Source organism: Bubalus bubalis, chromosome 1, assembly GCF_019923935.1.
Source record: "Bubalus bubalis isolate 160015118507 breed Murrah chromosome 1, NDDB_SH_1, whole genome shotgun sequence".
Lineage (NCBI taxonomy): Eukaryota > Metazoa > Chordata > Mammalia > Artiodactyla > Bovidae > Bubalus > Bubalus bubalis.
In genome coordinates, this window is record NC_059157.1 from 27,886,053 (window position 1) to 27,899,279 (window position 13,227).

Below are 13,227 nucleotides of genomic sequence, written 5' to 3' on the forward strand. Positions count from 1 at the left end.
ACTGGTTCACCTTTCCACAATCCTCTGAGTATACCTGCTGTCAGGGTAAAAATGCAAATAGGGAACACAAAGAGCAGAAGAGGACAGTATCTGGGATTCAAAGTCTAGTTCATATCTGCTCCCTGCCTGTGAGGGCACAGGATTAAGATGTATAAGGTTGAATGACCAAAGAAGTCTAGATTAAAGAGAAGGGTGAACAGAGACCCTAAAATAAGCCCAGTTACTTACTGACCTCCTTCTATGACTTTCTATGCTGATTAAGAGGTCCCGTTATCAAACTTTCCTCATTTATTCTCTAATTTAGAAATTAAAATTTGTGAGAAACTTTTTCTTAATAATTTGCAGTCATTCATAGGTTAGATCCATGCGTTTTCTTGTCAAAGACTAAAAATACTGACACTGACTTATCTGAGTGGGAAGAGTGGATGAAGGGGTGCCCTCTGTGATAGGTGACATCCTGCAATGGGAGCAAGGAAGAAAAAAAAAAACCTTAGGGACAGAGCACTAAGAATGTGGAGCCTGAGTGAGACAAGACAAGAGAGATTCTGCTCAGTCACTACCCGCTTCCTACACCCTGGCATGTTGGGAAAAAGAGAAAGCTTGATTTGGTCTTTCAGAGATGAAAAATCTTCTGCTTATAGAAAATAGCAAAAGCTCGGAAAATAACCTGATATAAAACTCAAAAGGTAAAGAATCAGCCTGCAATGCAGGAGACTGTGTCCGATCCCTGGGTCAGGAAGATCCCCTGGAGGAGGAAATGGCAACCCATTCCAATAGTCTTGCCTGGGAAATACCATGGACAGAGGAACCTGGAGGCCACAGTTTGTGGGGTCACAAAGAGCCAGACAGGACTGAGCAACTAACACACAAAACTCAAAAAAGCACTCGGCACCCACAGCCTTGATACATGTATCGACTAAATACTTTGCTCTGTCACCTTTGAATATATTAACAAACAACAGAAGGCTCCATGATCTTGTGAATATGGTAATATGAATGCCACGATGATATTCACACATATCTTTGTAGCATTCTGAACACATAACTCTTCCTGAGAACCAACTCTTCAGGCCCCATAGGATGGGAGAAAAGCACTTTTTCAGAGAAGGCCAAGTCATGAACAATAAGGAAAACCCATGCCTCCAGCCCCCTGGAGGAGTTAGGTTTGCCCTGGCACACAGAGCCTTACACATAAGACAGACACATGCAAATAGTAGAGCTTTTTAGAGTCAAATAAATAAATACACTTGAAAAAAATGACATAGATTTATAAACCTGGCCTATGACAATGGGATTCAGGTTACTAGGGGCTAGTTCTATCTTTACATTTTCAGTGATCAGCACATATAGGGGGCAGTCTAGATAATGAATTTGATTCAAGACACAGGATAAAGTCAGCTTTCTCCTATTGGTGTTAGAAGTTGATTGTCCAATTTGGCTGTTCAGTGGGGGCTCAAGATAATGGAAACTCTTGAGGGTTGTGGCGGGGCGGGGGGGCGATGCTTTCTTTCAGATCACCTGATGTTAATACTATCAATGCATTAATCATCCTAATTAATAGTTATCAGTTGGTCTTAAACCTCACTCTCCAAGAAGGCTGAGGCTGTCTCCCTCAGACATGGTGATTCAGCGAGCAGATGACAAGAGGGCCTGTGTTGGTCCCTTCGTTTGGGAGACAAGGGGAGAAGATGGGTCTGAGAGCCTCTTGGAAAGAGGCTGGAGGGAAGCTGTAGATGAGGGACTCGTCTGTCACGTTGTAGAACGCTATATGTCCGGACTCATAGTCTAAGAAAATGCCAACCTTATGCACTGGCTCTCTGACGTGTTGGCCTTTCAAAGGTGATGAGACCCAAAGACTATAATCATCGCCAATCTTTAAGCCTATAAGTGAGAAGAGGTCCCCAGGAGGCTTGGGGAGATTCCCCTTCCTGCTCACTGAGTCCTTACAGATGCCCACCTCCCACTCGGTCTTGTTGCCTACTTCCACCTCCCAATAGTGTCTCCCGCAGGTGAAGACCTGAGTGCCCAGCACTGTGGCAGACTGGTCAAATCTTTCAGGGTTGTCAGGCAACTGCTGTCGGATTCCTCCATGTTTCACACTTTTCAGATCCTCAGACAAGACTAGGTAGGCGTTGGCTGTGGCTGGATCTAGGGTTATATCTGCTGCAAAAGGAGAAAAGAATGAATCCCCATTTGCATTCTAGAAAACTCTCTTACGTATGTGGAATTTAAATTAAGGTCTTAGTATCTAGTCCTTTTTTTTTTTTTTTTGACTGAGCCACTCAGCATGCAGGGTCTTAGTTCCCCTACCAGGGACAGAATGCATAACCCCTGCAGTAGAAGCATGGAGTCTTAACCACCGGATCACGAGGGAAGCCCCTAGTCCTATTGTTTAAAATTTAATTTAGGTGACGGTGGTGGGGATTTTTGTCCTGATTGGAACAGTGTCTCTGAGACCCTTCTTTTACTGTATCACAAAACACAGAGAGTGGATCTCTAAAAGGAAACCAATAAATCATGTGGAGAATGATACTAGATCTCTGATAATGGAATGGAAGTGGTTCTATTTAAAAGACACTTGTAGAACTAAGAGTTGTTTATCCACACAGGTCATATCTTTTGTCATTTGTATCTGTTTTAGCCAGGGTTGGTTATGGTTCTTGAGTTTGAGTGGGAGAAAAAGTTATCGGTTACTGAACTACTTGGTGCCAGGCATTTTCTGTACATTATCTCATTTAATCATGGCAAATATTATTATCTTCTTTCCATTTTTATAAAAGAAAAAAATACTGAGGTTCGTAGAGGTTAGGAAACTGGGCCAAGATTACAAAGTTGCCAAGTGTTTGAATAGCAATTCCCAATCAGCATTTTTCATTATCTCAAGCTTAAATGTATTAATAACTTCCTATGAGTTAGGGCTCCCCAGATGGCGCTAGTGGTAAAGAATCTGCCTGCTCATGAAGGAGACACAAGAGTCACAGGTTGGATCTCTGGATCTGGAAGATTCCCCTGGAGTAGGCAATGGCAACCCACCTCAGTATTCTTGACTGAGGAATCCCATGGACATAGGAGCCTGGTGGGCTACAGTCCATGGGGTCACAAAGAGTCGGACCTGACTGAACACAGATATAGTGCACCTGCCAATGACCATTTGATGAAACTCGTTTTGAACCCCATGAGAGACCTCCTCTCCCAGCCTCCTGGGAGTAACAGTCATTGATTATCCAGACAAGATTAGGCACCCCCATCATATCATTTTATACTTTTCTTTGTAGATCAAACCCCAATCATCACTATCTGTTTGATTAATATCAGTCTCCTCAATCTCACTGTAAGATCTACAAAAGCAGAAGTAAGTGTGTCTCATTCATCATTGTAAATATGTGCATGCGTGCTGCATGTGTGCTAAGTCGCATCAGTTGTGTCTGACTCTGTGCAACCCTATGGACCTTAGCCTGCCAGGCTCCTCTATCCATGGGATTCTCCAGGCAAGAATACTGGACTGGGTTGCCATGCCCTCCTCCAGAGGATCTTCCTGACCCAGGGATCAAACCCGTGCCTCTTATGTCTCTCTTATGCATTGGCATGTAGGTTCTTTACCACTTTGCACCACAGAGTCTAATAGCACAGTCCCTACTATAGCACATAGTAGGCACTTCTCAAATATCTGTTGAGTCCAGCATCCATTAGGCCTTTCTCTGAAGGTCAGATTGTCAACACGATAAAAGGTGAAACCTAGTCCTCACCTCTCTAAGTCTTAGCCAGTGTAAATATTTGGAGCATTCTAAAATGATAGTTCTTTGAATGTTCCCTCACTGAGATTTAAGAGTTTAGATCCGCTTTTATCCTCACAAGAACAGAGGGAGCAACGCAGAACCCCCTGAGGAGGTCTGTGTGTGTGCATGTACAAGGCAATGGGATGGACAAAACAGGACCATGCAAACAAAGGAAGGAGCAGGACTCAGACAGAAAACAAAGTCAGATCAAACATCAGTCAAGTCTCAGTGCTTCTGCCCATTCCAGCAGAGATGGTCTGTGCCCACCCTGCACCCATCAAATCTGAAAGCCCCTAGAGGGTTGACAAATCATGCTGACTTACTGCTGAATTTTCTTAGCATCTCCCTCATTCCTGTGATGTGGCACAGAGTCAGTTCCGTGCTGATGGCCTCCGGACACTGAAGCAAGAGGGGCTCACTCCTACGGGAGGGCAGAGACGGTCACTTGGTCTCCTCCGCACAGACCGCATGACCTGCTCCAACTTGAGAATCCAGCCCTTTCTGCCCCAACAGCATGGACACTTTCATTCCCTCTCTGAAAACCTATTGCATCAGCACCACCACCCCATTCCTTACACGACTGAACACAGAAGAAAAACCTACCTTTCCAGTATTCCTCTCACATCCTAAGGGTATAAAAGAAAGAAGGTTAGTTTTTCTGCACTCTGAGCGCTAGCAAAGACAGTCTATTTTGAATACAGTCCTTTGCAGATTTCATAGAGTCCCCTTCCCATGGCTCTAGAATACTTTGAATGGGAGATCGTGTGGCAGAAAAAAGTCTCAAGCTTCTTCTAGGGTGAGTGCTTGTGAATGTGAAATGTTTCTCACAATAACTAAAGATCTCTTTTTCTCATACCATCCTTTGTCAACAGAATCTGGCTGAGAAGGGAGTCAAACTATTGGCCTTATTATCTAATGATGCCTCGGGAGGTAGAAATAAGCAAAGAGAAGTAGCTTTGTGAGAGGCGAAACTAAGCCTGTGTATGGTTAGACTGGGTTATTGTATGTGCTAAGTCTCACTTCAGTCGTGTCCGACTCTTAGTGACCCCATGGACTGTAGCCCACCAGGCTCCTCTGTCCATGGGATTCCTCAGGCAAGAATACTGGAGTGGGTTGCTGTGCTGTCCTCCAGGGGATCTTCCTGATCCAGGGATGGAACCCAGATCTCTTAGGTCTTCTGCATTGGCAGGCAGGTATTTTTTTACCAGCAGTGACACCTGGAAAGCCTGAACTGGCTTATTGGGAAGGCAATAAATTAAATAGCAGCATTCTGGGGAGCTAGTCTAGGGAAGTGATTTGAAGCCAGAAACAGGAAACTGGAACACAGCTTATGTTTAGAAAGGTCCCAAAGAACTCAATAGTAGCCTAGAAAGTTAGTAGAGGAAAGGTGGTGAGGAATGTGGACTCAGTACACAAATACGTGGGTTCTATCACCTACTAGCTATTTGACAGGCAAATTATCTGAACTACTAAATAAGTGCCACTATTACCTGGATGAAAGGCGAGTTTTGGGGAGAATGGATGCATGTATATGGATGGCTGAGTCCCTTTGCTGTCCACCTGAAACTATCATAACATTGTTAATGGGCTATACTCCAATATGAAATAAAAAGTTAAAAGAAAACAAAATAACTGCCTCTATTAACCCGTTTTAGGGCTTCCCTGATGGCTCAGAGGTTAAAGCGTCTGCCTCCAATGCGGGAGACCCGAGTTTGAACCCTGGGTTGAGAAGATCCCCTGGAGAAGGAAATGGTAACCCACTCCAGTATTCTTGCCTGGAGAATCCCATGGACGGAGAAGCCTGGTGGGCTACAGTCCATGGGGTCACAAAGAGTCGGACACAACTGAGCAACTTCACTTCACTTCAACCTGTTTTATCACTACCGATCACCTATAGTAAATATCATAATAGTTAAATAATAGTTATATCATAATAGTTAAATAATAGTATTTAACCTCATCGGGTCTTTTTGAAGATGTAATTTAAAGTGCCCAGTACACAATGTTCATTAAATATAAAATATTTGGCAAAGCTGAGATTGCAATAAGGCAGGTACACAAAAAAATTGGAGTCATAATTTGACTTGTTTGGATGGACATTCCTCTTTTTTTTTTTTCCTTTTGCTCTTCAAAATTTTATTTACACTATACAGAGAACAGTCATTCTTTAAGAAAGTTTTCTTAGGGGGCCAGAACTTAATTTTTCAAGTAAATAAAGAAAACTTTATTCTGTGCAACTTGAAATATGATAGATGACATAAGGGTTCTTTTTTTTCATTCGTTTCTCCAATGTTCTTACCTCGAAAGACTCTATGATCGAGTTCTGACATGTGGACTCTATCTGTTCCATCATTTTGCTCAGGCTTCGCATCTGCTGGGTCAGCCTGATCTCATTGTCCCGCAGTTTCTTCAGGTTCTCTCGTTCCTCCATTTCCAGCAGCTGCAGCTGCAGCTGCTCCTCCTCCTTCAGGAACTGGTGCATTTTTGCATATTCTGACAGGACAACCTGCTTACAGGTCTTTGTCTCTTCCTGCCATCACACCAGCGTGCACGTGCACGCGCACGCGCGCACACACACACACACACACACACGGACAATAAAGTTAGTCACAGAATCACTTAAGTAGACTTTTAACTCTTACAAAGTCCTAGAGTTTCCTTGTGACAATTCTTGAAACCTGACACATAACACATACATTCTGTTGACTAGCTAGGTGGATAGTTTGATATTTTAGGAGCTGTGTGTTGTAGCTTATAGTATTAAAAAAAAAATCAAAAATTCTACTCCTAGGAGATTGTCATTCTAGTGGAAGCAACAAAAAATAAAAAATAAACAAGCATATTATGATAGGTGGTGATGAGTACTATTATTTTTTAAATGTAAAGCAAAATAAAGTTAGGACAAAAATTAAGGTGGGGGAAGCATGCATTCATTTATTCAACAAACATTTAGTCAATGAAAGTAGACAATGGATCACATACTAGGAATAGAAATGAACATCACCAATGCTCCCATGCAAGAAGTCAGAGGTTATTGAGATAATCAAAAACATGCTTTTAAAAAAATCTAATTAGAAATTTAGTTCTGCTCTTTGCTATACAGCTTAAATTCTAGTCTGCAGCTAACCTCAAGCTCTTGTTCAGGTGTACCAATCCACACCGTATTTTGCTTCAATTTTCCTTCCTCTTTGTTTCTTTATCTGCCCTTTTTCCCCTAAATCATTTGAGATATTCTTTTTTTCAATCAGTTTCCATTCTATGTGATATATCTATAACATATATTTCATAATTATAATCAGAGCAGAAATATAGGTAGCCACCATGTGGTATAGGTACACAAAGAAGGGAAAAATAAGCCAGCCAGGCAATGGGAGAATTGAGCTGAGTCTTCAGATGGACAAAAAGAGGTAGGTAGCCCAGAGCAAGGATACTCCACACTGCAGCACTGGAGATGGTAAATTCTGTCATTTTCTTCTCATGCTCCATGAAGCATCCCTTTATGCCCCCTTGTAGAATCACATACAAAATGGAAAAGTAAAACAGATACTGACCTTACACAATATCACTCTCTCCTTCTCATGGTTTAATATAACCTCTGTTTCCTTTCTCTTTTTACACAAAATGTCTAGTATTTCCTGGAGTTTCTCCTGCAATAGAAACAAACTCTTTGTGGTAAATGAGCAGAGCACCAGGTCATGAAGGGGTCTTGAGGACCACTAACAAGATGACTGAGACTTTAGATCAAAAAGGGAAAAAGGATCCATGCCCAGATTTGTGGTCTGGTGCCTGGAGATTAGCACCCATGACTGTCACCCATAGAAAATATTATGGCAGTTGGGGCTTCCCTGGTGGCTCAGACAGTAAAGAATCTGCCTGCAAGGTGGGAGATCCGGGTTTGATCCTTGGGTCAGGAAGATCCCCTGGAGAAGGGCATGGCAACCCACTCCGGTATTCTTGCCTGGAGAATCCCATGGACAGAGGAACCTGGTGGGCAAAGAGTCGGACGTAACTGAGCAACTAACATCACCTTATGCGATAGAATCTGATTTGTGTTCTGAAATTTATATGGAGCCTCCCATCTTACTTTGTGATGCTCCTCAGCCTCACTGGAGAGATTCATTCTGTTTACTCCGTGGCCTTGGGTTAAGACGTTGTGGCCCCCCAGCTCCTCGTCAGACAGCATCCTGGTAGCAGCTAGCATCCTCTCGTAGCTGCCCTGGTTGCCCTCACTCTGCAGGACCTGGGATCTGAGCTGCTTGCCGATGCCAGCCAGCCTCCCCAGACGCTCATTGGGCTGGAAATGCGGGATCTCCAAGGTCCTCCAGCACTCAGGACATGACAAGGGGGTGTTATGTTCCTCCCAGCTTCTCAGGAGACACACCAGACAAAAGCTGTGCCCACACTCGGTGGTCACTGGGCTGGTGAAATAGTCCAAGCAGATGAAACAGGTCAGCTCCTCCCTGAGATTCTCCATCAGATCTGCTGTAGACATTTTCTCAAAGAAGGACATCTAAGCAAGTCTCTATTCTGGGATTTGAAAATGCTCCCCCAGAGTCTATTGTTTCGAGTAACAAGTGGGTAATCATTTGCTATGTTGTTATTACACAAAATTCTTACTCTCCTCTGTGACTAATTTCACCCATTGACACAAAGCCAATTATGACTTAATTTGGAACTCCTGTATGCTGGGTTCATCATCAACCCCAAACTTTTAAGGAATCTCATCAGGCAAGCCACATGCTGGAGTCTAAGGATACTTGCTGCTAAGAGTTGTCATTTCAAGAGTTGATTACTGTGTATAAATAGTACCACCAAACCACTGAGACACATTGGTTTTAGGCTAGAGGGTTGGGTAACTTGGTATAAACCAGTACAGAGATTTAAATTATAATGATCTCTGATAATATCGGAATTGGAGTCTCAGCCAAATCTTTCCACTAATGGAATCTAGTTGAGATACTGAAGGAAGAAAACTATAGTATACATTCCTTCTCTCATTAGGGCCTTTTCTTTCTTTGAGCAAAGCCTACAAGCTTTTCGCTCCTTTATCAGGTACTGTGTCCTTTAATTTTATTCATTCCCCCAAATGAGATTAATGCCACTGAAGCATTCCCTGACTTTTGATGTACAATGGATTACTAGAGTTACATGTATTGCTCTGCCCTACAGACCATGATACTCACCTCTCTGCCACCACAGAAAGCACCAAGAACATCTTTGTTGTTGGAAGTTGCCACGGGGAGCCATGACACTGTGGAATGGATAGAAAGAAATTGTATTTCAGGATAAACATAATTTTGCCCATTTCTTTTCACCCTTGGAAAAATTTTAAACTAGACCTTCTTAAACCTCATCACTTCTTACTGGACAGAAATTAAGTATGTAGATGTTATTTTTATACTGATGAAAAAACTAAATGTTCGATTTGCAGACTGTGTACAACCACCTCTGAAATTAGTGCTGAATCCTATACATTTGTTATCATATGTTCAGGAGTCGGGTCTTGTCATGGCATGTCCTCCACTCCCTGGATACCAGGAAGTGGAATCTTAAAAGCTCTTCCTCAGAGTCTAACCAGCTCTATACCCCCATCATGTTCATCATACTTTATTTATATTTTTCTCTTCTCACTCTCCAACTTGGCAACCTTTCATGGTTCTCCGTACTCATGTTATCCTAATAATTTCTTTCTGACATTCATGCTCCCAACTGATTCTTCTTTCCCAATCATCTCCAACAAGATGTTGAATGTTTCCTTATCCTGAACTTTTGTCAAAAGACATTTTCAAGCCTGAAATGATTCTGCCTCGGCCTTTCATCCTCCTAGTCAAAACTCATTTTTCTAAAGTCATTAATGTTTTAATCATATGTCATATGGGAATGACTGGAGTGAGAATTTATGCTAGAAAAAAGAAGCACCAGAGCAAAGAGTTATACCAAAGTTTGGGGGCATGAAATCTCTAGTGTTCAGATTTCTTATAGGCTAGAAATTAGGGGCACAGCTTCAAAATATTGTTAGAAATTAGTCTTGAGTAAGGGTCTTGCAAACACACACATACATGAAATAAAAACTACACTGTCATGAATTGCCATCTCTGGGAAAAGGATTTATGTTACCACGTACAGTCGATGTGTTAATTTCCCACACAAACTCAGGAGTCTTTCACACTGATCAGAATTATTAGAATAAGGCCTTCATCACAGAGCCCGTATTCCAGTTTGGAATGAGGGGACTCTCGTGTTCTGAGTCGACTCACACTGATCTGTTTCATCCCACGTCCCTCTTCCAAATAAACCCCTTCAGTAACTCAACACAATAACCATATCTTATTCATCACTGACTAAAAGAATCTTTTGCTCATAGCAAGGACTCAGTTTCCCTGTAAATAAGTTTCAGATGAATAGGTAGGGGAACATATTGTTGTAGAATCACAATCTTCTGTCTAACTGGAAGCCAAGAAGTCATACAGTCCAACCACCTTCTAAAGATGATGACGAAACAGAGACTAATAAATTGTGTTAGTTCCCTGAATACTTAGTGTAGGAGTCAAACCTGGGCTAGGAAGCTGGGTCTCCCTCCTGCCTGTCATTCTCTTCTGTCTACACTATGCTGCAACTTGCTCTTGTCTTCTTTTAAAAAATAATTTCTATTTATTTTGGCCATGCCTTGTAGCACATAGAATCTTAGTTCCCAGTCCAGTGATTGAACCCAAGCTACCTGCATTGGCAATGCTGGGTCTTAACCACTGGACTGCTAGGGAAGTCCCACTTACTGTCTTGTGAGTGGGTAAAAATTTCCAGCTATGTCAGTGAAATGAGTATGACTCAAGTGGCTTTCAGAAGGAAATTAGAGAGCTCTCATTATAGTGTGATCCTGTGATAAGCATCTGCAATCAATGGCTACATACTCACTATTGGGAAAGCAGACTTCTTTACCTTCTGTCTGAACACCTTGATTAGACTTAATTCAAGATGAAGTTTATAGAGTGGGCCAGCCTTCCCAATACCCATTATACCAACCCTCTGAGCCCTGTGCAGCCAGACAGGATTTCTGAGATTAACAACTCAAACAGCTGCTTCTCTGGCCTGTCTCCTCCTGTAGAGGTAACCAAGAGGTGACTCAAGAGGTCCACAGTCACAACTCTTACCGACCTGCAGCCATGTGTGAAACACACAGAGAAGAGGAACCTCAAAGACACAGGGAGGGCTAAGAGTTCCCAGGTGGTCCAGTGGTTAGGACTCCACGCTTTCAATGCCAACGTTGAAGATTCAGTCCCTGATCCCGAAGACCTTGTAAGGCATGTAGAAGAGCCTTAAAAAAAAAAGAGTGGTAGAATTTAAATTTCTTTACTGCTTTGGCATTTTTGTAGAAGAAATATTTCCTTCTTGATGGAAAACCAAGGAAAACTTCATTTGACCTGGACCTTTACACTAACGGCTTAGGCACATTTCAAATAAAGGAATAAGCTACTATTTAGGAGTGAGAAAGCTGTGGGGATATTTGAAGAATAAAATACATGATCTGACAGTGGGTCAAGGTATTAGCATAACAAAAAATCTAGATTGTAACATTCTCTTTATCTAAGACATATTAAAAGACCCCGTTCAGCTTGTAAATATTCGCCTTTGTTATTCTTTCTAGGTAGCCTGTTGTTTCTACCCACTACACCTGGAGGGCAGATCAGAGGGGAGGGAGCTAGTGCTAAAAATTCATACTCCGTTCAAAGTTGTAACCCAGCAGCTCCTGCTGAGTTACCAAGGTCGGAGGCTGAGAGTTGCCTTCCAGAGCTCTGACAATTTATATGTCTTATGTGAGAATTTAGGCTGAGGTGTTTTGTTTGTTTTTCTGGAGAATAAACCCTTTATTTGTTCATCCCTTTACATTAAGAAAAGTCAACTGTTGAAAATGTACTTGTTCCGGGCTTCGTGCTGAATGCTTTATGTACTTTATCTTCTAAAGAGATAAAAAGGGAGGCCAAGGAAAAGAAGAAAAACATCTGAGTTAGGAAGCCTGAGCAGGGAAATTTTAAAAAAGCAGTTCAAACAAATAGTGAAAAATAAGGATAAAAAGACAGTCTAAATTTAGGATGGACTATTAAGAAAAAGGAGTTATAGTTTAACTTCTCTCTCCATTTTATTTTTTTTTTTCGGTTCCAATCTTTTTTTAAATTATTTTTTAAAATTCATTTTTCATTGGAGGATAATTGCTTTACAATGATATGTCTGTTTCGGCTGTATAACAACATGAATCAGCCATAAGTACACATATATATCCCCTCTCTTCCCCCTTTTTTAATGGGGAGGATGGGATTTGAGATTATTACAGATAAATAATTTTGAGTACCATGCAAACAGGATTTAATATTGGTAAAGGATAATGCTAGATTGAAAAAAAAGAATGCAAAAGTAACTAGTTTTTTTTTAAATTTATTTATTTTTAATTGAATGATAATTGCTTTACAGTATTGAGTTGGTTTCTGCCAAACAGCAACATGAATCAGCCATAGGTTATACATATGTCCGCTCCCTCCTGAACTTCCCTTCCACCTCCCTCCCCAAGGTCGCTAGTTTTGTGTCTTGCTTTTATCATGTGACACTCTTTAGGAGATGCCTATCACTTAATCCTCCAGGAATTATTAAACATCTTTATGTTCCAGGTGTACTATACCCAGTAAATTAGAAAAACAATTATCTTACATAGACATGTATTTTATAGGTAAGGAAACAGATGCTTTTGTGTGTATATGTTGCTTCCTCATCTTTTCGGCTTTTCTCAAGGAATTATTAACATTTATTCCTAAAATTCTCACATCAAAAAACAGTTATCTTTAGGGGAAAAAAGCATGAGAGTAGCTAGTATAAAATGAGAACTCTGGCTCTTTGCCAAACACCATTCTCTCTCTATCCATTTTTTTTGTTGTTGTTTGTGGCCACATGTACAGCTTGAGGGATTGTAGTTCCCAAACCAGGGATGAAACTCCACTCCTTCACAATGGGGCTTCCCTGGTGGCGTAGACAGTAAAAACATCTGCCTGTAATGTGGTAGATTGAGGTTAGCTTCCTGGGTCGGGAAGATTCCCTGGAGAAGGAAATGGCAACCCACTCCAGTATTCTTGCCTGGGAAATCCCATGGACAGAGGAGCCTGGCGGGCTACAGTCCATGGGGTTGCAAAGAGTCAGATACAGCTGAGCAACTGAGAACATACAGCACTCACAGATGAAACCGTTTACCTCAGTTTGGAACTCAAACCCAGCCAAAACCCAGTTTTGGACTTAACACCACATGGCTGGGACTCAAGCCCAGCCAAAACCCTGTTTGAGACTTGTACCCACGTGGCTGGGACTTGAACCCAGCCAAAACCCACAGTACCTGGTTTCAGGACCTAATGAAGCTCAGGTTGTTGATGTCTCATCACAGAAAGAATTCAGTGAGAGACCAAGAAATAGGTAA

At 41.8% G+C, this 13,227-nt stretch overlaps 1 protein-coding gene across 1 annotated transcript; it reads right to left on the reverse strand.

The window, feature by feature from the left end:
- Positions 1-1,207: 1,207 nt before the first annotated feature.
- TRIML1 (tripartite motif family like 1) lies at positions 1,208-8,312 on the reverse strand. The gene is made up of 6 exons (XM_006057429.4): positions 7,861-8,312; positions 7,328-7,423; positions 6,076-6,306; positions 4,380-4,402; positions 4,100-4,197; positions 1,208-2,163 (listed from the first exon to the last, which is right to left on the reverse strand). Exons 1-6 carry the CDS (start codon positions 8,284-8,286, stop codon positions 1,613-1,615), a joined length of 1,425 nt encoding a protein of 474 aa, XP_006057491.3. The 5' UTR covers positions 8,287-8,312; the 3' UTR covers positions 1,208-1,612.
- Positions 8,313-13,227: the final 4,915 nt, after the last annotated feature.

What these genes read in the sequence shown, in the direction of transcription:
- TRIML1 (XM_006057429.4), bottom strand. Translation starts at nt 8,286, where the DNA reads ATGTCCTTCTTTGAGAAAATGTCTACAGCAGATCTGATGGAGAATCTC. An exon ending in AGAGAGTGATATTGTGTAAG is followed by an intron (nt 6,307 to 7,327) that starts GTCAGTATCTGT and finishes GTGTGATGGCAG; the next exon opens with GAAGAGACAAAGACCTGTAA. An exon ending in GTGAGAGGAATACTGGAAAG is followed by an intron (nt 4,198 to 4,379) that starts GTAGGTTTTTCT and finishes GCCCTCCCGTAG; the next exon opens with GAGTGAGCCCCTCTTGCTTC.